This window comes from Delphinus delphis, chromosome 11 (genome assembly GCF_949987515.2).
Source record: "Delphinus delphis chromosome 11, mDelDel1.2, whole genome shotgun sequence".
Taxonomy (NCBI): Eukaryota; Metazoa; Chordata; class Mammalia; order Artiodactyla; family Delphinidae; genus Delphinus; species Delphinus delphis.
This window is the reverse complement of record NC_082693.1, coordinates 56,658,034-56,680,266: the sequence shown is the minus strand read 5'-3', so window position 1 is coordinate 56,680,266 and position 22,233 is coordinate 56,658,034. Positions and strand designations below refer to the sequence as shown.

Below are 22,233 nucleotides of genomic sequence, written 5' to 3'. Positions count from 1 at the left end.
AATACCTAGTGAATTTTGATGTCCTCTTATCTAGGGTTAGACTGTGATCACAAGAGGGGGCATGGACTGAAGAGAGTATAGGGAAAGCAACCTGGGGGAGAAAGAATAAGGTGGTGTGTCGCAGCCATATTGAGGGAGAAGAGCATCTTCTGGAGGGTTTAGCTTTTGGATTCCTGGGATGGTTCTGTACTCACCAGCAGCCTATCAACTCTTGGCAATGTATCTACTACCTCCTTTACTGAATTTACCATCCACTCCCTCCACCAAGCAACCATCTCCGTATGCTCTGCTTCAGTGCTGTTTTCTTATAGGAAGAGGATTTTCTTTCTTTTTACTATTATTTTTTTAACTTTTTAAATTGAGGTATAGTTGATGTACAATATAATATGTTTCAGGTGATTCACAATTTTTAAAAGTCATATTCCATTTATAGTTATTGTAAACTATTGGCTATATTCCCTGTGCTGTACAATATATCCTTGTAGCTTATTTATTTTATGTATAGTAGTTTGTCCTTCTTAATCCCTTACCCCTCTACTGCCTCTCCCCCTTCCCTCTACCCACTGATAAGCACTAGTTTGTTCTCTATATCTATGAGTCTGTTTTCTTTATGGTAGAGGATTTTCTGATCTGCTTTTATATTATGCTGGGTGGCTTGATGTGTGCATTTCTCATGATAAACTAAGAAATTGACGTTCTGGCTCCTGTGAGATACTTGAGGAAAGGCTGGCAAAGCTGAGCTTAGAGGGCTGCCAAGTCAAGGACCAGAGCCTGGACCCCACCCAGAAGCTGGCCACTTTTTCATTTTGCTGTAATTGTTGCAAATATACAAGGAGTATAAACATGGCAGTGAGGCTAATAAGAATTCATGAGCATCTCTAATCCATCATGGTCAGAATACACATTTTTAATTACTGCACCATTTTGCCTCGATCTTTACTTATAAACACTTAACAAGAGATTTTGGTGATCCAGAGTCTATTCTCTTATACATACTTTCATGTTTTTCTTTATATGACCTTTATTGGTTATTAACTTGATGTCCAGGTAAAAATCGTGTATATTTTAGAATAAAAGTATCTATAAAAAGAGGAAGAATATCGGTACCCATTCTTTATAAACACCATATTGCTATTTCACAATGACAATTCCAAGCATGTTCTTTTCTGAGCTGGAATTAATACTGCAAGTAGATATGGTGGTTTCAAAATGTCCTGCAAAGCAGGAGATGGATCATTCTCATACCAGATGCTTCCCATTCCCAGTGGGAATATGCAGAAGGTTTTTATGAGCCAGGCTCCATAAGCACACAGGATAGGAAGCATAGAGCATTGTGTTCAAATGAAAGCATAAGAGGAATGTTGGTCTCAGGAATGCTGGAATCGGACTGGAGGACAAACGCCAAGATTCTGCTCCTGTAAAAGGGATCATAAAATCCACAAAGGAGCAACCTCAATTTTCCTAAAGTAAGAAAAAAGATTTTTGAAATTGAGAAATGCTAAAGAGTACCGTAACTTTCTCTTCACTCTGCTTAGAATGCATGACGTCATGACCTCATGCACCCACACACCCACACCTAAGCACAGTCATAGGGAAGAGAAACTTCAGCGTCATTTTTCTTGCTCCTGCTACCAGCCTTTGAGAAAATGAATTGAATATTCACAATGCCATAAAAAAGCCCCTTTAGTATAGAGTGATGGTGATAATGGGAGAATATATAAGATGAAAGAGAATGTAATCGTTTCTCTAAAACACATGGTTTGGTTTTTCAGTACACACTCCACTGACAAATATATTGGGTAACTAGATTTTCGAAGCAAAAATACAAAGAGGAAGTTATCTTCCTTTCTGGAATGTAAACTTCAAGAGATCAGGAGTTATTTCTGTGTTGCTGTTTACTGCCATATCCCCAGGGCTCAGAATATAGTAGGTAATCAATAAATATTTGTTGAAAGAATGACTAAATAGCAAGTGATCTGAATATGCTAATTTATTTTTTAATAATAACAAAGAACATCTGTTTTTGTTCACATTATAATGAGAAGATAACTTCCTTTTTATACTTTTGTTTCCAAAATCTAGTTACCTAATATATATGTGTGTATATATATATATATATATATATATATATCTCCTCCGTGAAGGCAGGGGTTTTTATCTTATTTTGTTAACTGCAGTATTACCAGTTCCTAGTATCATGCACGGGACATAGAAGGCATTCAAAACATTTGTTGAATGAATTATTGGGCATATCTTGTAGAGGGAAACATGTTATAGTGATAAAAATATGAACCTCCTATCAATGCCTGTTTTCTGGTTCAAGCCCCAAATGTGGGCCTGATTTGCTTGATGACCTAGAGAAAATGCCATATTTTACATAGGGTATCTGACGGTTCTATTCATGCCCTTTCCTCTACTCTGAGCACAGAGAATCTCTCTCTGTCTTTTTTCTGTGCCAGGGTCCCCCATACTGCTATCAAAACCTAGTTTAATATGACTGCCTCGTGGAGAGTTTTCATGATTAATCAGATTTGAATCCTCATCCTGCTCTGCCCTGTGCATTCACTGTGTGTGATAATAATTGACATGATGGCAGCATTAGGAAAACTTTATCTAAAATTATTGAGACTTACCTTCTGCGCTTTCCTTCAGTTATTGTTTCTTGTGATATCCCACTCTTCGTTGCCTCTCCTTCCAGACGTGGCCTTTTTTACTGGGCCTAAGAGTTATTGCTTACACTCTCTAGCCCTGCCCTACCCCCTTACCTTCACTGTTAACTATGTTATATGACAATTTCTCATGATCTAAGGTGGTAACTGACTCATCTTACAGTCACACTACTTAACCCAAGAGATAGTTGATGCAAGTGGACAGAATACCGATCTGATCATCATGAGACCTCATTTATAGAAAGAGCTCTGCCACTAACCAGCTTTGTGAGCTTGGGCTACTCAGTCTCTCTGGGATACACTTTTCTCATGTATAAAATGTGTGGGCTTGTCTAGATCAGTGTTTCTATAAGTAAGTGCTATAGCACTGATCCATGTAGATGGCTTTCAGAAATATGTTCTCGGGTCACATGCATTTGGGAATTGCTATGTACTTTGTCACCTTCTTAAACATTTGCAAGTTAAGGTGCTGACAAGTCCCAAAATAAAGGAAATATTTTTCTTTACCCAATAACTGACTTTTATTGTGAGGAGAGGAAACACGTTGGTAGTTGCTTGGGAATCCATGAGGGAATCTCAGTTGAACTTTCTAGAAATCTTGGCTGTAATCACACATCTGTTTATCTTCAATGCCAGCTGCTGTGAGTATAGAGATAAGTAAGTCAGGATCTTGGCCTTTCATGTATTAAAAAATCAGAGGGTGGACACAAAAATCAGTGTTGTAAAGGATGGCAATTTTAGACTAAAGCTTTGTTCAAATTGTAATGGGCATAAGGATTGAGAAGCAAGGAGGTCTGCCCAGAGTAGGGGCAGTGGATAAAGAAGGGGACGCTTCCACAGGTGAGATGCCATTTGAGCTGAGCACCAAGGGGTGGTTGCAATAATTCACTAAGTAGAGAAAGTGGGAAAGGATAGTCCAGGAAGAAGGAACAACAGGCACAGAGGCATAAAAGCCCCAGGTATATTCTAGGCCTATGAAATAATTTTGTGGTTATGGAATCTAAGAGTGGAAGAGTGGGAGAGAAGAACAGGAGAAAGTTCTGGGAGATGAGTAGAGGCCTGTTTGCCGTATGCTTTAAGTGCCATTCTATGGAGTCTGAATTTATCCTTTAGGTAATAGGAAACCATCCTTAGATTGGTTTTTAATCAGGGGAATTACATGATCAATAAGTATTTTATAAAGGGAATTACAGAAAGAAAAGAGAAAATTCTGGAGTGCTAAGACGGATAGGAGGGGGAAAATGTTGGCAAGAAAACTAATTATGATTCTATTGAAATGGCTCAAGTAAGAGGTGATAAAAAGCTGAAAAGCAAAAGGATGAGATGGAAGAAACAGGTTTGAAGGAAATGTAGGAGCTCAACACACTCCGGGAAGTGATTGGACATAAGGCCACAAAGAAAGAGGAATACAAAATGACTCTGCAGCATTTAGCTTGGGTAAATGTTGTGTGATTATAAAATTTACTGAGATAGGAGCTTAGAGGAGTGAACTGTTTCATATAGAGTTGAATTGGACTGGGTGTTCCATTACACAGAGTAATTTTGCTGTGAAAGCACATCCATCGATTTTTATGTTTTAGGGTTTGATGATGATTTAGCTAAAGACTATATTCTTCTTAAGGAGATTCAGCATCTACAAAAAATCTGTTCCAAACTGGACTTTGCTATGTACTCAATATATTCTTGTCAACAAAACAGCATTATAATCTATATATTTCTTTTCATTTTATCTCTAAACTATAAATAATCACTTCTAGGTCTATAAATCCATTTGTTTCTTCATTTAAGCAAAAACTCTCTTCTTTCAGCCATGGATAATCCTATATACATGAATGTCTCAGTAGAAGTTCGTGAAATGATTTCCATTTTCTAGGAGGAAACAGCATAGAGCACCAATCTCTCTTTAGTGATTATTTAAATATTAAGCCATTATTTTGAACTAATCCTAAATTTGGTCTTAACACTAGATATTATTGTCACTAGTACATTAAAAATATATTATGTTTAATAGTCAGGTAATGGGATTGTTTCAAAGACACCTTTGTCAGTGAAAATTAGAAAAATATTCTTTCAACTAATCAAATTTTTAAGAAGTCCATGCTTGCTTATTGTATAGAGCTTCACAAAGATTTTAAAGAATTATTTTCCCTAACAATTTTTGAAGTATACGTTTCTTTTATTTGGGGGAAAAGAGCTCCCTTTTAGAGGCAGGACGTGGAAAGTAGCATGACCCAAACTGTTTACAGAAAAGCAGTCTACACCTCCCTGATTAGGTCAGGGAATTTTGCCTTTACCTGTGCCAGCTGCCTTCTATTAGCACGAAAAACAAATTGTACAATCTATGGTCACTGAACTATGACCACCTTCTATTCTGAATTTTTTGTCCAAGAGGACCAGGGAATCCAGAAACTGAGTTAGTGGAGAAGAGTGTTGTTAGATACAGTTTGTCAGAGGAAGAGTAGAGGGCCCACCTTAAAAACAAACTGAGCTCTCAGAATGGCTACATGTTAGAAAATGAACACAATAGGGACAGTCAGAGAGTAACTCCTGAGAATTTTTTCCCTTTTACGTCATAAAGAAATAAAGAGAAAAACTAAATGGTCTTGTGATGGAGAGGGCAACCTCTCCCTCCCCACTTCCCCCAGCTGCACTGCCTTGAAGGCAGCTCCATGGAACTGTTTTGAAATAAATTTAGAAGCTTTGAAAGGCAGGTCCATGGTTGTTCCCACCATTCTGGGGTTAAGGATGAAAGGTTGCTGTGTCTTAAGCCTTCAGACTTTGCAGATTTCTAAATGCATTTTGTTGTATCTAGAAGAAATTTTGCACTCTTGAGAAAAGACAGTGCAAAAATGAGTTGAGACACAATGTCCCTTTATCTCAGGGCAAAACAATCTTGTTTCCCTGTAGTTGAAATAGAGGCAGGGGAAGTCGGGTTGTGGTATCTGAAATCAACAGCCTGTATGGCTGTGCCCTTCTCTCCCTGCTCTAGCACCACTCCCTTAACTTGGTATCCGTTTACTTTACAGAAGGCAGTTTTGGAGAAACGATCATCAATATTCTGGCCCAGTACCCTAGGGGCCACGACAAGCAAAAGAACACACCTGCCTAGAGATAGACCTTGTGATATTTAACTGTGTGTGTTACTTTTTTAATCCACTTTAATAACTGGATTATCCACCCTCCACCCCCCAGCCCCAACTTCTTTGCTTTCTATTTCTGCTCTGAGGCCGTGAACACAGAAATCTCTGCAGGCAAATTACTCCAGAGCCATTGCAGAACAATCCTAGAAGGAGCGGTTAAACTCACAGCATCTGGATTCCTGATCCTTTTCCGACATGGCAGGTGTGAGTGTCTGTATAAAATATTCTATGTTTATCTTCAACTTCGTGTCCTGGGTGAGTGTTTTTCTTGTAATGATCAATTTTATGCAAGAAAGGGGATCTTGATATCATAAATATCATAAATGAGAACAGACTCTGCACTAGAGAAACAGAAGAGGAGGAGAGTGTATTTTCCATTTACTTGTTTGGATGTGTTTGTTCTTTCTTTGGTTATTTCAGTAATTGAAAATGAGCCAATGACTCAAAAAAGTGCACTTTGGGTTCTGTGGGGGTAAACATTTCATAAATGTTTTGATATTGTTACAAAACAATCACAGAGGGAAAAAAATACCCCTTAACTAAAAGACAATTCTTAGTTGTATATCATTCAGGCCTCCCTAGTTTAAGGACCCTGTGGGAAAAATCTGATTTGATTCCATTTGGAGCCTAGCTCCTAAATTCTAACCTTTACATCTGGGTTTGAAACAGGTGAATGGTGGGGTGTGATGAGAAAGACGTGAGAAGAGGATCATTTTCAGAGATCCAAAGAAGAAACAATGGTCATGCTAAACTTTAAAGAGAAACAGTAAAGTTACTTAATCATGGAAAGATTAAACTAAGGCACTAGTTTTGTATCAGAAGTTTAAAATTAGTATTTTGATGTGTCATTGCCCCATCTTTTAATCAACAGGGTTTGTGTTTTAGCCAGCTCTTATGTTTCTCTTGAAAGTCTGTAGACATAAGAAATAACAAATAAATTGATAAGCAAAATCTAACATTGGAAAGTTGAAAAATGAAATGTGGAAAGGCAAAGTGGTTAAGGGATGTTGGATGTTGGGATGTTGGAAAATTGATGTTATCGTTTGTAATATAAATGATGCAATTAAAGATTGTTCAAAAGTAAGTCAATAGAAATAGCCCAAAATACTTAAATGAAAAAATTATTTTGTGTACTGGATTAAAAAATGGCTTATGCAGTATAAGCCGGAGAAAGTTCTGGTTTTGTTTTTTACCTGGTTATCTTTAGTAAACAGGCAGCTGGTATCGACATGTTGGTAAATTTCTGTCCTGTTAAAATAATGATGTACCTAGCTAAACTTAAATAGATGAATATAGTCTTATTGTCTAGAATGACTTTCCATTCAATGTCAGTAGCCCTAATGAGTACAAGTGATATATATTGGTAAAGTAAGTAAGTAAGTGAGACTATAAATGAATAAAATAAGAAAGGTTTGTTCTTCGTACTTCCTCTTTTCCTTAGAAAAATGGGCTGCTTTTGCAAATACTAAATGAAGCTCATGAATATATGCCAGATTTTAAAAGTTTGTTCTGATAAATTTCTTCCCTTGAAATATTTAAAATTGGTTAAACATTGAGATTAGAATATAAACAAAGAAATTCCTATGTACTTTGGTTGGTTTTGCTTTTAACTTTTTATTGTGGAGAACCTCAAACATTCACAAAATAGAAAAGGAAAATCAACCCCGTCATCCAGCCCCCAAAGCCATGAAACCATGGCCCATCTTTCCCGGTCCATATTCTCATCCACTTTCCCCACCCCATATTATTTTGAAGCAAATCCTGGATATACTATTTCATCTGTAAATACTTTAGTGTATATTTCTGAAAGACAAATAATTCTTTTTTTGAAAAAATGTACCCACGATGTCATCACACTAAAAACTTAATAAGAATTTTAAAACTGATTATCAAGTGTCTATCCAGGGTTCAAATTTCCAATTGCCTCACAAGTGTTCCTCTTTGAATCCGAATACAAACAAGGTCCACGACTGTGATTGATTGGTTGATATATCTTTTATGTCAACTTTCATCTTTAGGTTCTCCATCCATCTTCATCTTTCCCCCACCCTGGAAGTTTTATGTACTTGTGTGTTTGGTTTGTCCTATTGCATTTTCTGTGATCTGGATTTTGCTATTTGCATACCCACGGTATAGTTTAACATGTTCCCTTGTCTTCTGTGTTACCTCTAACTTAGTAGTTGCACTTGGCAGTTTGATAAGATTCAGGATATTATTTCGGGGCATGGGGCACAACTAGCTTATAAGTGATATTTTGTTCTTTCATCAAGAGGTGTATACTGTCTGACCATCTCACTTTTTGTGATGTTAGTAGCTATTGATGCTTAAGAACCTCAACCCATCAGTTCACTGAGTTTCAAACTGGTGACATACTATTTCTATCATTTTCTTCCTTTACTAGATGGAATACTTTCAATAAGGAGAGATTTAGCATTTACTAATTGGTTACCATTAGTGCCCAGTTTTTATTTTTTGAGAAAGGCAGCATAAATGTTTCTTACTCTTTTTTTGTGTGTGTGTGTGGTACTCAGGCCTCTCACTGTTGTGACCTCTCCCGTTGTGGAGCACAGGCTCCGGACGCACAGGCTCAGCGGCCATGGCTCACGGGCCCAGCCGCTCCACGGCATGTGGGATCTTCCCGGACCGGGGCACGAACCCATGTCCCCTGCATTGGCAGGCGGACTCTCAACCACTGCGCCACCAGGGAAGCCCTGTTTCTTACTCTTTACTCAACAGATTTCAAAATGATGAGTTTATTTTCTGGTATCATACAACGGTGATAAGCAAGTATTTCTTTAAATATCCTTATGAAATAATAGATTTAAATACCATCACAGTTCTTATACTCGTTGATGTGCAATTTATTCCATTTTTGGCCAGTGGGAGAGTCTTCAAGTTGGCTCCTGAGTCCTTTTGATGTGACCTTAATAACTTTGATAACTTCTTCACGATTTGGGATGATAAGATGTTCCAGGCTCACTTCCCTATTTCCTGCCCCAGACCTGGAATCAGCATTTCTCCAAGAAGTCTTGATATCTGTTTCTAAAAAGCTGCAACCATTGTCTCTTTATGATGCAGAATATATATGGGCCATTTAAACAAACCAAAATATAAATATGCTAATAAATGCATGGCTTCTACTTTAATAACCTCTCAATGTCTTCAAACTAGTCGCAATCCTCAAATTATGAAATAGTCAAAATATATCCATGTTGTATAAAAACAGCATACAAAGTGTTGATGGCTGTTTTAAATACATCAGAGGTCAGTATTTCATTAAATAGCTAATGAATAGCTATTCAGTAGCTAATAGGAATTTGAAACAGATCTGAATTTTAAACTGAAATGAAAAAGGCAGTCTAGGAAAGGGGTATGTTATAGGCTCAGGATTATAAATTTGATATAAGAGTACAAGGTGAGTTGTAGACATCTGTACAATACTGTACCCAGTCATTGTTACGGCTTTCCTGGAGAGCTCTGATTATTTTATGGTTACCGTTATCTCTGTTTTCTGATAATGAAGTCTTTCTGATGCCACGGATTTCAGTTCGATATTTCTGACTTCCCTTAAAAGGCCTTGTTCTTCCCATCAGCATAGTGATGGGAAGGGACCTATAATCTTTATATGAGACATCTTGAGTAAGAGCAACAGTTGTAAAGACCAATGATAACTTCTCAGCCAACAGGTGACATCCATATTTTCATTCAAAAGTTAGAGCAGGAGTCTGTGAGGTTAGGGAACCATTCCTATTTCTACTCTCCCCTCTACTCCCAGCCCAGAGTTCTCAGCTGGAATTTTATAATCCTTCATAGGAAATTAGCAATTTGTCACATTTCTAATGTTTACTTAAGCAAATATTTTACGGTCCCACTGATGTGGTTTTCTTGTAGACATCCATGGCCTTATGTTTTCAAATGAATTCTTTCTGGTGTAACTTTAGAGAAACTAAGCCTTTGCAAAGTAGGGCCAGATGTTGGAATACCTCTAAAGTATGCATACGGTCATTTAAGCTAAACATACCAGTTTCTTTTGTGAGAGAACTTGAGATATGCCACATAAATACGCAGTGATTTCTATTTGTTAGAATTAGTAATTGAAGAAAAACGTGAGAAAGTAAAAATCATTCCTAATCACTCATGCTAGAGTTTGATGCAAATTAGAGTGAATTAGAGGTGCGGTAGATAATAGGTAAATCATAGGTGCAAAACCTATTTCTCTGAGTCTTGTGTCAAAACAGATAAACTGCCCACATTTTCTTATGCTCCTCTTAGATAAGTCAGGCATGGGAGTGTTGTGGATGCTTGGAGCGTCTTAGGGGTCTGGGTAAGCATGGAAAACAGGGCCTTTAGCCCACAGATTCAGTGGAACCATTGCCAGAGGCAGAGAGCTGTGGAAAGGCTGGCTCTTTATGAAGGAAAGCAGAGTGACGTAACATTACCAAACCCAAATGGGGGAAGGTGAGAAGGAGACAAGCTGTAAAGCCAAAGGTGTTAGCAACTGAAGGAAGCCAACCATGAAGAGTTTTGACGAGAGCAGAAGGAAGTCAGGAATGGAGAGAGTTCAAGAACCAGCATTTCAATGTCATCGTTGTATTTTATATGGTACCTGGGACGCTAGATTGATTGTGCCAAGCGCAATGAAGAGAGTTGAAGCAGAGCAGACATAACTATGAGATGGGATAACTGAAAAATAATTATATTTCATTCTGATTGATGAAATCCCCCAAGATAGACTTGACTATGGATGAAATGTGTGAATTTTGTAAATACAGTGGTTACCTGCCACTATGCAGTCAGCTTGGAACTTAAACAGTGACAAAGACACTGGAGCCCAGAGGCTAAGAGCTGAACCTCACCTCCTTCACCACCAGCTGTGTGGCCCTGGGGAAATTGGTTAACCTCTCTGTGCTTTATAGTTCCTTATCTGTAAAATTGGGATAGTAGTAATAACTACTTCATGGGTTGTTGTGAAGTTTAGATGGTTTAATACATATAAAGAACTCAGAATAATGCTAAGTAAATGTTTAAGAAACAGACATTTCAGCCATCATTGTACAGGCTTTTTTATGAGTCAGGAGTATGAAACCACTCTGCAGTGATGAATAAATTCCAATTTGGATTTTGAAACAGAGGAAGAAATAAAATGGCAAGAATTATGATAAGACAGAAATTTTTCTATCATAAATTAGAAGAATGTTGGAAAGTTGATTTTGAAGAAACAGGCAGACTGAGATTCAAATCCTGAATCTACATTTCTTTGTGGCCTGGAACATGTTCCTTGATTTTTCTTTGCCTCAGTCTCTGCACTTGTTAAACGAGGATGGTAATTTTACGCAGCAGGGTCAATGGTGAAGATTAACTAAGATACTTTATGAAAGCCCGTGACCAAGGACTGACACACAATAATAATTCAATTAATGCTGTTTTCCCAATTCCAACAATCGTATTGATTTTTAATTTAAAAATATTGGAATCTGGTGTGATAGTATTTTAGTCCTACTCTTATCCTCCTCTGGCCTCGTGGGGCAAGGAATCTGTGGGGCTGGAGGGAGATGCTCACCCTGAGTCTGGCCTCCACTTTGGGTACTTATCTCAAAATACAGCCACATTGGGGATTAGGGTTTCAACATAGGAATTTAGGGGCACATAATTCAGTCCATAGCATATTCATAAGCAAACATCAATTATGTAATTTCTTAGAATGCTGGCTCAGAGCAACTGCATCCTAATTTCATAAAAAGAAGGATGTCCCATGAGAGCTGAATGGCAACAACAGTGACTTTCTTCAAAGAGAAACCAGAAAGGGGTAGTGGGGAGTAGACCTAGTAAGTTCTGCAGTGTCCACTGATGGCTGGGGACCTAACCTAACCCCCTAACCTGGGGGCCTAACACATCAGCTAATTTCCTTGTACAACCTTATCAACAGAAAGAAGGACATACCTAGATGCTTATTTCTTAATTCATACTCCAAATTATTTAAAACATTATAAAAAGATCAGGGGCAAACCCTTAAAGCCAAACTGGAGAAAGGACTCAAAGAACAATTATGATGATCAATCTTATAACAATTGGGATAAAACAGGTTAGTATCAATCATGGCTCTATACTGATTGTTCTTGATAGAAAACCAATTACTTTTAATTAATTTAATTAGCAAATTATGATACATTTCTTAAAATATTCTCATCGATAGTTTTATAAAAACATCAGATTAAGATGCTAATCATAATAGCTATTCAGATAATGTTATTTTCATTTAAACCTGAAAGCCAGAGTGACTATTAAGACAAACAATGTAAATCTACCTATGAAAGGAGAAAAAAAGAGAAAGAAAAATATCAGTGAACAAATTGGAAAAACAAAAAATCCAACTGTTATAAAATTACTGAAAATCACAGAGGGTCTCATTATCATTTGATATAAATTCTTGCAGGTTTATTTATTAACAAAGAACCACTAAAATGAGCATTTATCTCCATCTGCAAATGAAATTAGGATTTAGTGGAAAAGAGGAAAAGAAATAAGGAGAGTTTTCAGGCTCTAAAGCTGTTTATTCAAAGATTTGCAGTTTATAGTGTGTGCGTGTGCACACCTATAACATAATTAAGTTGTATAGGTGATTTGGTGATTTGGCAAAGAGCTCTTTGGTAAAAAGCTTTGGTTTTCCATTGCATTTGTTGTTTTGCAGGAGTTGAAGCATGTAGTAAGGGTGGGGCTAGATTAGGAGTGCTGCTGGATTTTCACCATGTGACCGTTGTTATCATTTGGGATTCCAGTTTCTTTAATCTGAAATAAAGGGCTTGAACCTAGATGAATTTTGAGATCTTTTAGGGAGCATAGGTTCAGCTGCTGTTTGCACTCCGTATTCCTTTCACAAAAGCCCCGACTCTACTCCCAAAGCAAACGTAATGAGAAGCCGTTAAGTGAAACTGCTGTTTGGGGGTTTTGGGCATATGGCCCAACCATACATGAAAGCAATGATACTACAAAGTCATGGGGTTTGGAGGACTCAGGCATTTCTCTGTCAGAGAACCCTAAGGCCAGAATAGTCTAGAAACTCCTCCAAAGTCTACTGCTGTGTCTGGTATGTTACCAAGCTTGTTCTCAACATCTCTATATAATAATAGATCTTTGATTTTTTTATTTTTTGAGGCCACAACATCTATACCTTAAAAAACAAAACAAAACAAAAACAAAGCTGAAAGACAAGGTTTTTTTCTTACATTAAAGTAAAATGTGTTTCACATTTTGTGTGTTGGTCTTGGTCCAAATTAAATAATCTGGTAAAGTCATTAAAGGAATTTAAGACTTTAAATACTGTTCCTCATTGTTCCTCTTCTCTAGGTAAGCTTTACTACCTAAAAGAGCTTATTTTTAAAAGAGCTTATTTGGGTACAAAAAGTGTCGTAAACCCTTGTTGCTTAACAGCAAATGTTGTCAAATAGTCTGCTGTTCCCTCTACATCCCGACTTCTTGAATCTTGAAGGAACGTTTGATGATTAATCAGTTATTCCCTTCCTTTATGGTCTAAGACAGCTTCTCAAAGACAAACCCAGAGGCCCAATAAGGATATTTTGTCTTTAAACTGTTATTACTTATCTTTTGTATGTTAAAATCTAGCAGAAACGCAGTTAAGAGTTGAAACATGGAAAACCATCTTTCCCCTCCCCTGTAGTGGATGGAAAACAGATTATTCTTATCAAACTTTCCAATTACAACAGAACATTTTAGCAATTATCTACACATAAATATGCCTCATTTATGTCTTTTAGGTTGTAATGGTAGAATTAATGATAAACCATTTTACCAGATGGCTAGAGGTGTGTGGAATTAGAGTTGTAGTTTATCTTGGGCGTACTCTAACATTTTTTTCTTTTTTCTGAAGCTATGTGGTGCCTCAATCCTGGCAGTAGCAATTTGGCTACGAGCAGGCAAAGATGGTCCAGAGGTAAATAAATACAAGTTTCTCCACTGCCAAAGTAGTTTATTTCTCTTATAATGATGAAAGTAATGACAGTAATAATAAAATATTTCTATAGCATTTCCTTAACTGCCTCATGTAATCATTTGTGCTGATCTGTGATTTTATAATTTAATTAAATTTAATTAATCAAAATTACCCACTATGTGCCTGGCACTGTGCTAGGCATTGATCAATCCTTCTAGAGAATGGAGAAGATGTTATTCCCCTAATAGGAAGATGGGAATGAAAGAGGAGGCGGGAAGGGGCCAAAGCAGAAATTAGCCTCCTTCGTTATTTGCTGAAGTGCAGCCTGAAGTTATCTAGAGGATATAGACCACCTTGCCTCCCCACCAAGAGCAATTTTTGTACAAGGTATTGACAATAATTTGGCTGATTCCCAAGGTGGGGTAGTGATCCAAAAGAAAAGAAGGTGAGAGGTTCTCTTGGAGAAGAAGAATTTGAATCTGTGTTTTAAAGGCAGCAAAGTACAAAGATAGTTGGTAATTCCTTGGGGCACTTGGTATTGAGGGTAACCCCTTGTAACAGCAAGAGGCTGGTCACCGGTGTAACTCAGGAGTTGACCGGCAATGTCCAGCCTCCTGACATCAAGATAAGATTAGCATGATCCCCTGTGCCCCACCACACACCGTTCCATGGGTGGCAAAGGTCTTACCAAGATTTCTGTGGGTCTGGAGGAAGTTTAGTTCCTACAATTAATTCTAGCTCTGGTCTTTGGATTCCACACACACTGTCTGTGTTCTGTACCACAGTGTCACAAGTGTGGAAAGATTGTGTGTGTGGTGGGTGGGAGCAGGGTGAGCATGTGGGAGGGTTGGTCTGTCAGTTTCACTTAACACAGTGCCTGGCACCATTTCCTGGCTCCCCTGCTTCCATTCTCCCAGCTCGCTTCTTCCCAGGGGTGTTCCGCCCCGCAAGTTACGATTCTTATCTCACGCAGGGCAGTTACCTTGTTCTTTGTTATCTGGGCTCTTGCCACTATTCAGGCTCACATGTACTCCTAGGGCCCTTTCGAAGTATTTGCCTAAATAAAGTTTCCCTCTCTAAGAGGAATGTTGATTCCTATTTAATAATTATTAAGATATTATTAAAACAGAAATTAAGGTAATGCATTTTCTATTAAAACTTATACCACGGTGCAGTTACATGCCATTGGGCATAGCCTAGTTGAAAGAAATATTAAAAGCAAAAGCAAATTGACATCTGTTCTGATTCCCTTTTTAAAAGGATTGGTTTTTTTGGACTTTTTTTTCTTGCTGTCTCACTGTTTCTCTCCTTCTTTTCCTTCTTTCTTTCCTTCCTTCCTGCCTTTTTTCCCTTCCTTCTCTCCTTCCGTCTCTTTCTTTCTTTTCCCTTTCCTTTCCTTTTTCCCTTTCCCTTTCTTTTATTTTCTCTTCTCTCTTTCCTTTTCTTTTCTTTTTCCTTAAAATTTGCTTTCTACCATTAGAGAACCCAGAGAATCACAGTGGCAATTCGCTGCCTCTTCATTCTGTGCCTTACCATGGTGAAGAAGTTGAATGGGGGATAGGTGTGGCAATAGTTGGTAACATTCTAGTCCATCAGGATTTCATTTGTTGTTTTATAGTGATATAAATATATCTGTGACTTCTTGATGCCCTTGGACTCTGGGATTTGAGTCCTAGAAGAGTATTTGAAGATTCTTAGAATCATTTAGAAGCTGATGTTTGACTTTGGGACTCATAATTAAGCACAGAGATTAAAAGCTATTGATTTAGATGGTGCTTTGGCCTTTTTGAGATGTGTGTGCAGCCTGTATTTTATTTTTAAATTTTATTTTATTTCTGTTTGATATGGGAACATTTTATTTCCCCCCAGTGCTTCTGGTAAACAAACTTGGTGTTTAGTCTAAGAAGTCACACACATTGAATGTATTAAAGAACTGTCGTCCTTGAGAGGGTGTTACTATGAATCTGGGGATAAGAATGATTTAATAGAGCTAGGCAGCATCTTTAGTTACATTTTGACTCTTGTGCTCTGTCAGCCTCTAACCCTAAACAAAAGTCAGTATCTTCCAGGACGATTTTAACCAGCTTGACTTACGTGAAATTGGCTTGATTTATTTTTATTCAAAGTCAGTGACAAAGAATCAAGACTGTGCAGAAAACTGAATTTTACTAGTGGAAAAACAGAGGAAGAAGTTTTAGAAGGAGAAACCTGAGTGCAAACACAGAAAACAAGGATGTCAGGATGTCTTTATGAACATCTTTTAGCAAAGCTTTTGGTGCTAAAGTGTCTCTTAGGGATGCCTTGTTCTCCATCAGGATGAACTCAGCCCTGCGTGAGGCAAAACGTATGCACAACCATCCTTGTCCCAGGAAATCCTTTATAATCCAAAGAAGACCCTCAGCCCTCTTCTTCAAAGTTCAGCCATGTCCCTTCCTGTAGAAATTCTCCCCTTGTTCTAAGACACACAGAGACAGTGTTCATCCAAGACAGCTTTTAAAACTCTGCTGTCTCTCCCCTGGAACAAATACCTGAACTCAGATTTCTATTTCTTTTCTGAATAAGAATAGCCACTTGTTGGGCTGGACTTGAAGCAGTGATCCTCAGGTAGCCAACACATGGCTTTCTGGCCACTCTGGCAGTGGGTCACTCTGCCCAGATCAGTCTCAGAGAAGTGCTTCATTACCTGCCAAATAAGTGCTGGCCACACTATCCAGGTCTCACTGGTAGGTATTTGACCTACTGTTTCTATATCTGGACTGACTAACCAAGTCTTCATAACTCAGCCATTGAGGCTTAAACTGTCTTAGATACCTTAGGGTTTTCCTGCATTGGCCACAATGTGCTAGTGAAGCAGTCTTTGATGGTGAGTAGATAGAACAGGGTTTCTAATGCTGCTTTTTTGGGGGTTTTTTGGTCATTACCTATTTTGACTCAGTTACCATGCCTGTTTATTAACAAAACTGATTTCTTAGCTCCAATCTTAACAAGCAAACCAACAACAACAACAACAAAAAACAAACAAACAGAAAACCTGAAAAAGAGACAAAAAGAAAATCTTTAGGACATAACCCAGCTTTCTAAATATGTAAATCGAAACATCATCTGTAAGCATAGACTCTTAGAGACAAAGGAAGCCTTAGGTATCACAGAGGCTGATACCTTTATAAGTGAGAAACTGGAGCCCAGTAGGGTTAGTTGACTGCTCTATGGTTAGAAACTTACTTATTTATAAAGACTCTGACTGGAATATAGATTTTAGTTTTTAGTGCTCTTACAACTTTAGCATATTCCTTCCTCCTGATTATCAAATAAAGGTTTTGTCTAGGCTATGAGTTGATTTAAAAAGTCTTTAAAAATGTAAAGATCATGAATAGTAGTATGTGTTTGTTTGCTTGTTTTGTTTTTTATTTTGGTATTTCCTGTTAAAGGAGCTAGTCTACATGCTGTGCAGCAGATTCCAAGAGGCAGTCTCTGAGCTAGTGTAAGACCTAGTGTTCTACCTAGAAATAGCCCAGTAGATAGAGGTCATAGGAGGTAGATGGGCTACACATAGCACTCGAATATAACAGAGGAACAAGGTTTCACTTTTTAATTGTGATTTACTTCTGGACATATCTGTAGAGCAAGAGATAGATTGAGGCTAGGTGTTATGAAAGTGATGAAGAGTATACATGTGGGGCAGAGAAGAACCAAATTATGCAGAATGGGTAGCCCAACCCATCGTAATGGGCCCTAGGATATTTTCCTCAATATCCCATTACTAAATAGTCAGTCAAAATAAAGAGTCTCTGGAAGACTCTATAGACTATACTTCCTGGGAACAAGGAGATAGACTTGATATGGAATATTAGAAACTAGACTTATTTTATTTTCTTAGTTTAAATTTTTGTTTGTTTTGGCAAATGTATAGACCTATGTAATCACTATTACAATCAAAATGCAAAGCATCTGTATTAACTCATAAAAGTTCCTTCATATCCCGTTGCAGTCAGTTCCTTCTTTCCTTTATACTCTGCTCAAAGGCTGCACTGCTCTGATTTCTATCATCATAGCTTAGATTTACCTATTCTTTTTTATTTATTCCCCAAATGGATACTTCTTAAAATTGAAATATAGTTGATTTACAATGTTGTGTTAATTTCTGCTTTACAGCAAAGTGACTCAGTCATCAAGTATTTACTAGATAGAAATCTGACATGAGTTTATCAGAGCTCATCTAAACTTGTTTCTCTGATAAACCATTCTGGTTTATTACAGAATATTGAATATAGTTCCCTGTGCTATACAGTAGGACCTAGTGGTTTATCCATTCTATAGATAATAGTTTACATCTGCTAATACCACATTCCCAGTCCTTCCCTTCTCCACCCCCCTCCCCCTTGGCAACCACAAGTCTGTTCTCTATGAGTCTGTTTCTGTTTCATAAAAGTTCATTTGTGTCATATTTTAGATTCCACATATGTTATGTCATATGGTATTTGTCTTTCTCTTTCTGACTTACTTCACTTAATATGATAATCTCTAGGTCCATGCATGTTGCTGCACATAGCATTATTTCATTCTTTTTGATGGCTGAGTAATATTCCATTATATATATATACACATACACACACACACACACACACTGCATCGTCTTTATCCATTCATCTGTCTATGGACATTTAGGTTGTTTCCATGTTTTGGCTATTGTAAATAGTGCTGCTATGACCGTAGGGGTGCATATATCTTTTTGAATTGTAGTTTTGTCCAGATATATACCCAGGAGTGGGATTGCTGGATCATATGACAACTCTATTTTTAGTTTTTTGAGGAACCTCCATACTGTTTACCATAGTAACTGCACCAACTTACATTCCCAACAGTGTAGGAGGGTTCCCTTTTCTCCATACCCTCTCTGGCATTTGTTTTTTTGTAAACTTTCTCATGATGACCATTCTGACCTGTGTGAGATGGTACCTCATTGTAGTTTTGATTCACATTTCTCTAATAATTAGCAATGTTGAACATCCTTTTGTGTGCCTGTTAGGCATCTGTATGTCTTCTTTGAAGAAATGTCTATTTAGCTCTTCTGCCCATTTTTTGATTGGGTTGTTTGGTTTTTTTGTTGTTGAGTTGCATGAGCTGTTTGTATATTTTGGAAATTTATCCCTTGTGAGCCACATTGCCTGCAATATTTTCTTCCATTCCATAGGTTGTCTTTTCATTTTGTTTATGGTTTCCTTTGTTATGCAAAAGCTTGTAAGTTTGATTAGGACCAATTTGTTTATTTTTGCATAGATTTACCTATTCTTGAATGCCATATGAATGGAATCGTACAGCAATCACTCTTTTGAATATGGTTTATTTAGCTCAATGAAATGTTTTTGAGATTCACTCATATTGTTGAGTCTATCTGTTTGAGGGACTTAGGCTTTATAATTTAAATAATTGAACTGCCATAAAAACATGCTTTATGATGCTACTGTCAGGTATAAAACACAAAATATGCAAATCAAAGATCACATCATGGGTGAAACTACCGGTCCTTCTAAGCTTTTTAGAATAATTGATGTTTTAAAAGCCTATTTCATTTCTTCCATCCAACGTCCAATATATCATCTTCAAAAAATATAAAATTGGAAACATTATCTGGACAAGTAATACCTCAATAGAATAGAATGTAAGTGCCTTGAAGGCAGGAATTTTTGCTTGTTTACATCCTTGAGGTATCTCAAGGTCCTAGAACAGGGCCTGGCACAACAGTAGTTACCCAGTGGATATTTGTTGAATAAAAAACATCAAGAAAAGGGATTTTCTCTCATTGATCTTTTTCATTTTCAGACTCTCAGTCCTGGGGCTGCTACCATTAACCCCTATATTGCTGTGGATATCTTGATTGTTGTGGGTGTTACCATCATGATTCTGGGTTTCCTGGGATGCTTTGGTGCCATGAAAGAAAACCAGTTCGTGCTTGTTTTGGTGAGTTTTCCTGACAAATCCCAATACCCAACCTTCAGACTTTAAGGATTATCTCCCATCCCCATTGTCTGTCAAAAGGACTTGCCAAGATTGATGAAACTCTCTCACTTTTGTTTAGAGGGTTTGGTTGTGGAAGCTAATATATTTATCTTAGATTAGAGGATACTGTGAGAGAAGACAAATTTTAGTTAGTCATTCAGTCATTCATTCAATTACTAAGTACCTGCTATGTGCCAGATACTGTGCTAAAAGATACGTAGATATGAAAACAATTAGAACCCATTAGGGAAGACTGACAAGTAAACAATTAGCAACAGTGAAGGTGGCCCAAGAAGAGAAGGGCAAGGATAGAGAAGGGAACTTTCAAGCCAGAAGCAAAAGTGAATAAGGTGTTTGTACGGGTGAGTGTGTGAAGAGCTTTCCAGGGAGAGGACCTGGCAGTACAATGCTAGCATGTTTGGGGAACTGCAAAGCCTTGGGTATGGCTAGAGAGTGCAAGGGCTACTTTCAGTAAATAATGGAAGACGGGTCTGGGTGTGGGCTACAGTCAAATCGTAGTCCATGCTAAGAAAATTGTAAGGGTGTGAGATAATCAAATTTGTCCCTTAGAAAGCTTCAAGGATAGATTGGGTTGGGATAACCCACAGATATTCACTTTTAACACATATACAGTAGAAAATCATAAATGGGTATAGAAAAAAATATTAGAAAAATTCATCAAGTATTTACTAGATAGAAATCTGACATGAGTTTATCAGAGCTCATCTAAACTTGTTTCTCTGATAAAAGTAGTATTGTGTTAGTCCCTGAACAAATAATTTTTAACTGATGGTTGATTATGAGGGAAGGTAAAGATAGAGTTTTAATGGGACTCTAATAGCATCCCTGGTGGTTGCTTTTTGATTAATAAGACTTCATTTGCAATTTGGGGAATTTTTTTTTTTTTTTTTTTTTGCGGTACGTGGGCCTCTCACTGTTGTGGCCTCTCCCGTTGCGGAGCACAGGCTCCGGACGCGCAGGCTCAGCGGCCATGGCTCATGGGCCCAGCCGCTCCGCGGCATGTGGGATCTTCCCGGACCGGGGCACGAACCCATGTCCCCTGCATCGGCAGACAGACTCTCAACCACTGCACCACCAGGGAAGCCCCAATTTGGGGAATTTAATTACTTGAGGAACTTGTTTTAACAAAAATACTAATTTGTGGGATCCTCCAAAAGTAGGATTCAGTAGATCTGAGGCAGATTTCAGGACTCTATATTTATAACAAGACCCCAGGTGATTCTAATAGTGGTAGAGATGTTGTTTTGTATTCAGTTCTGAAGTTTGTCTTGAAGTTTGAGTTTGTGTTTGATGAAGGACGAGAAAGATCATATTCACATAACTTCATCTAAGTTTTCAAACTTCCCTCCATTCAACATCATACCGATGCATACAGTCCAATCAGTCGATTTTAGTTTTAACCGTTTTCCTTAGTCAGTCTTTGGAGAGAATGTTTCTGAGTAGTAATGACCCCAATTTTGATTCTTGAGGCAAAGGATGGAGTAAATGAAGAGCATGGTTAATACTCCAACTGTAATATGATCCCAACTGCAGAAAGAAGCATGGTGCCAAAATGTCCCTAGATGTCACTGAATGTACTGGGTGTAATATACATTCCTTTTCTTTTCTTTCAGTTTTTCATAGGGTTGATTCTGGTCCTACTTCTGCAAGTGGTGGCAGGTATCGTAGGAGCTACTAATAAATCTAAGGTGTGTACACGTATGATACTTAATAATCTTGGAAAAGTCTGAAAAATTGACATGCTACCTTCTGGCATGAATAATTTAACAATACTTTTCAATTTTCAGACTGAACGTGCTCTTAAAGAGACTCTCCAGACTAATGTCCATCTTTTGAGTGCACCAAATGGAAAACCATTCCAGAAAGCCTTTTCTGAAATTCAAGAAAAGGTAATTAGAGTTTGTAAGTTATCTGGAGAGTTGGACGTAGTTCTCTGTTTACTTAATTTTTAACAGGTGTATTCTCTAAAGATTGAAAAATGTCTCTCCCTTCTGCAGATTTTGACTGATTATTCTGTCACTATGCCATAAGAAAAATCCAGGAATATTTCTAATTTTTCCCACCTTCTTACGAAGTTCTGAGGCAGCATAGGACAGAGATTAAGAAGATATGTTTATGAAAGATTAAGCCTCGATTGAGCCAGATCAATAAGGATTTTAATATTTACCATTTAGAAGGATAGTGTGTTTGGGATGCTTGGAGTTTCTCTCTCTCTCCTTCTCTGCCTCCATGCCCACCCTTCTCTCATAAAATTAATTACAGCTATCATTTATTGCTACTTAGTGTGTACCAGATTTACATTCAGTAGCTCATTTAATTCTCACAACAACTCTATGAGTTGGATAATATCGTTATCCTCATTATCTTTATTAGACGGATGAGGGGATTACGACTTCGAGAGGTCTGACAGCTAACAAGTGATGGGGTTGGAATTTGAATACAGATCTGTCTGACTCAC

General features: G+C 37.7%; 1 protein-coding gene across 1 annotated transcript in view; it reads left to right on the top strand.

Moving 5' to 3' along the window:
* Positions 1–22,233, top strand: part of TSPAN8 (tetraspanin 8) — a 232,306-nt gene that overhangs the window by 198,420 nt on the left and 11,653 nt on the right. Inside the window, exons 9-13 of the mRNA XM_060025243.1 lie at positions 5,862–6,013; positions 13,695–13,757; positions 19,578–19,715; positions 21,389–21,463; positions 21,563–21,664. Coding sequence (XP_059881226.1) covers positions 6,005–6,013; positions 13,695–13,757; positions 19,578–19,715; positions 21,389–21,463; positions 21,563–21,664 — 387 coding nt within the window. The 5' untranslated portion in view covers positions 5,862–6,004. The remainder of the gene's footprint in view (positions 1–5,861; positions 6,014–13,694; positions 13,758–19,577; positions 19,716–21,388; positions 21,464–21,562; positions 21,665–22,233) is intronic.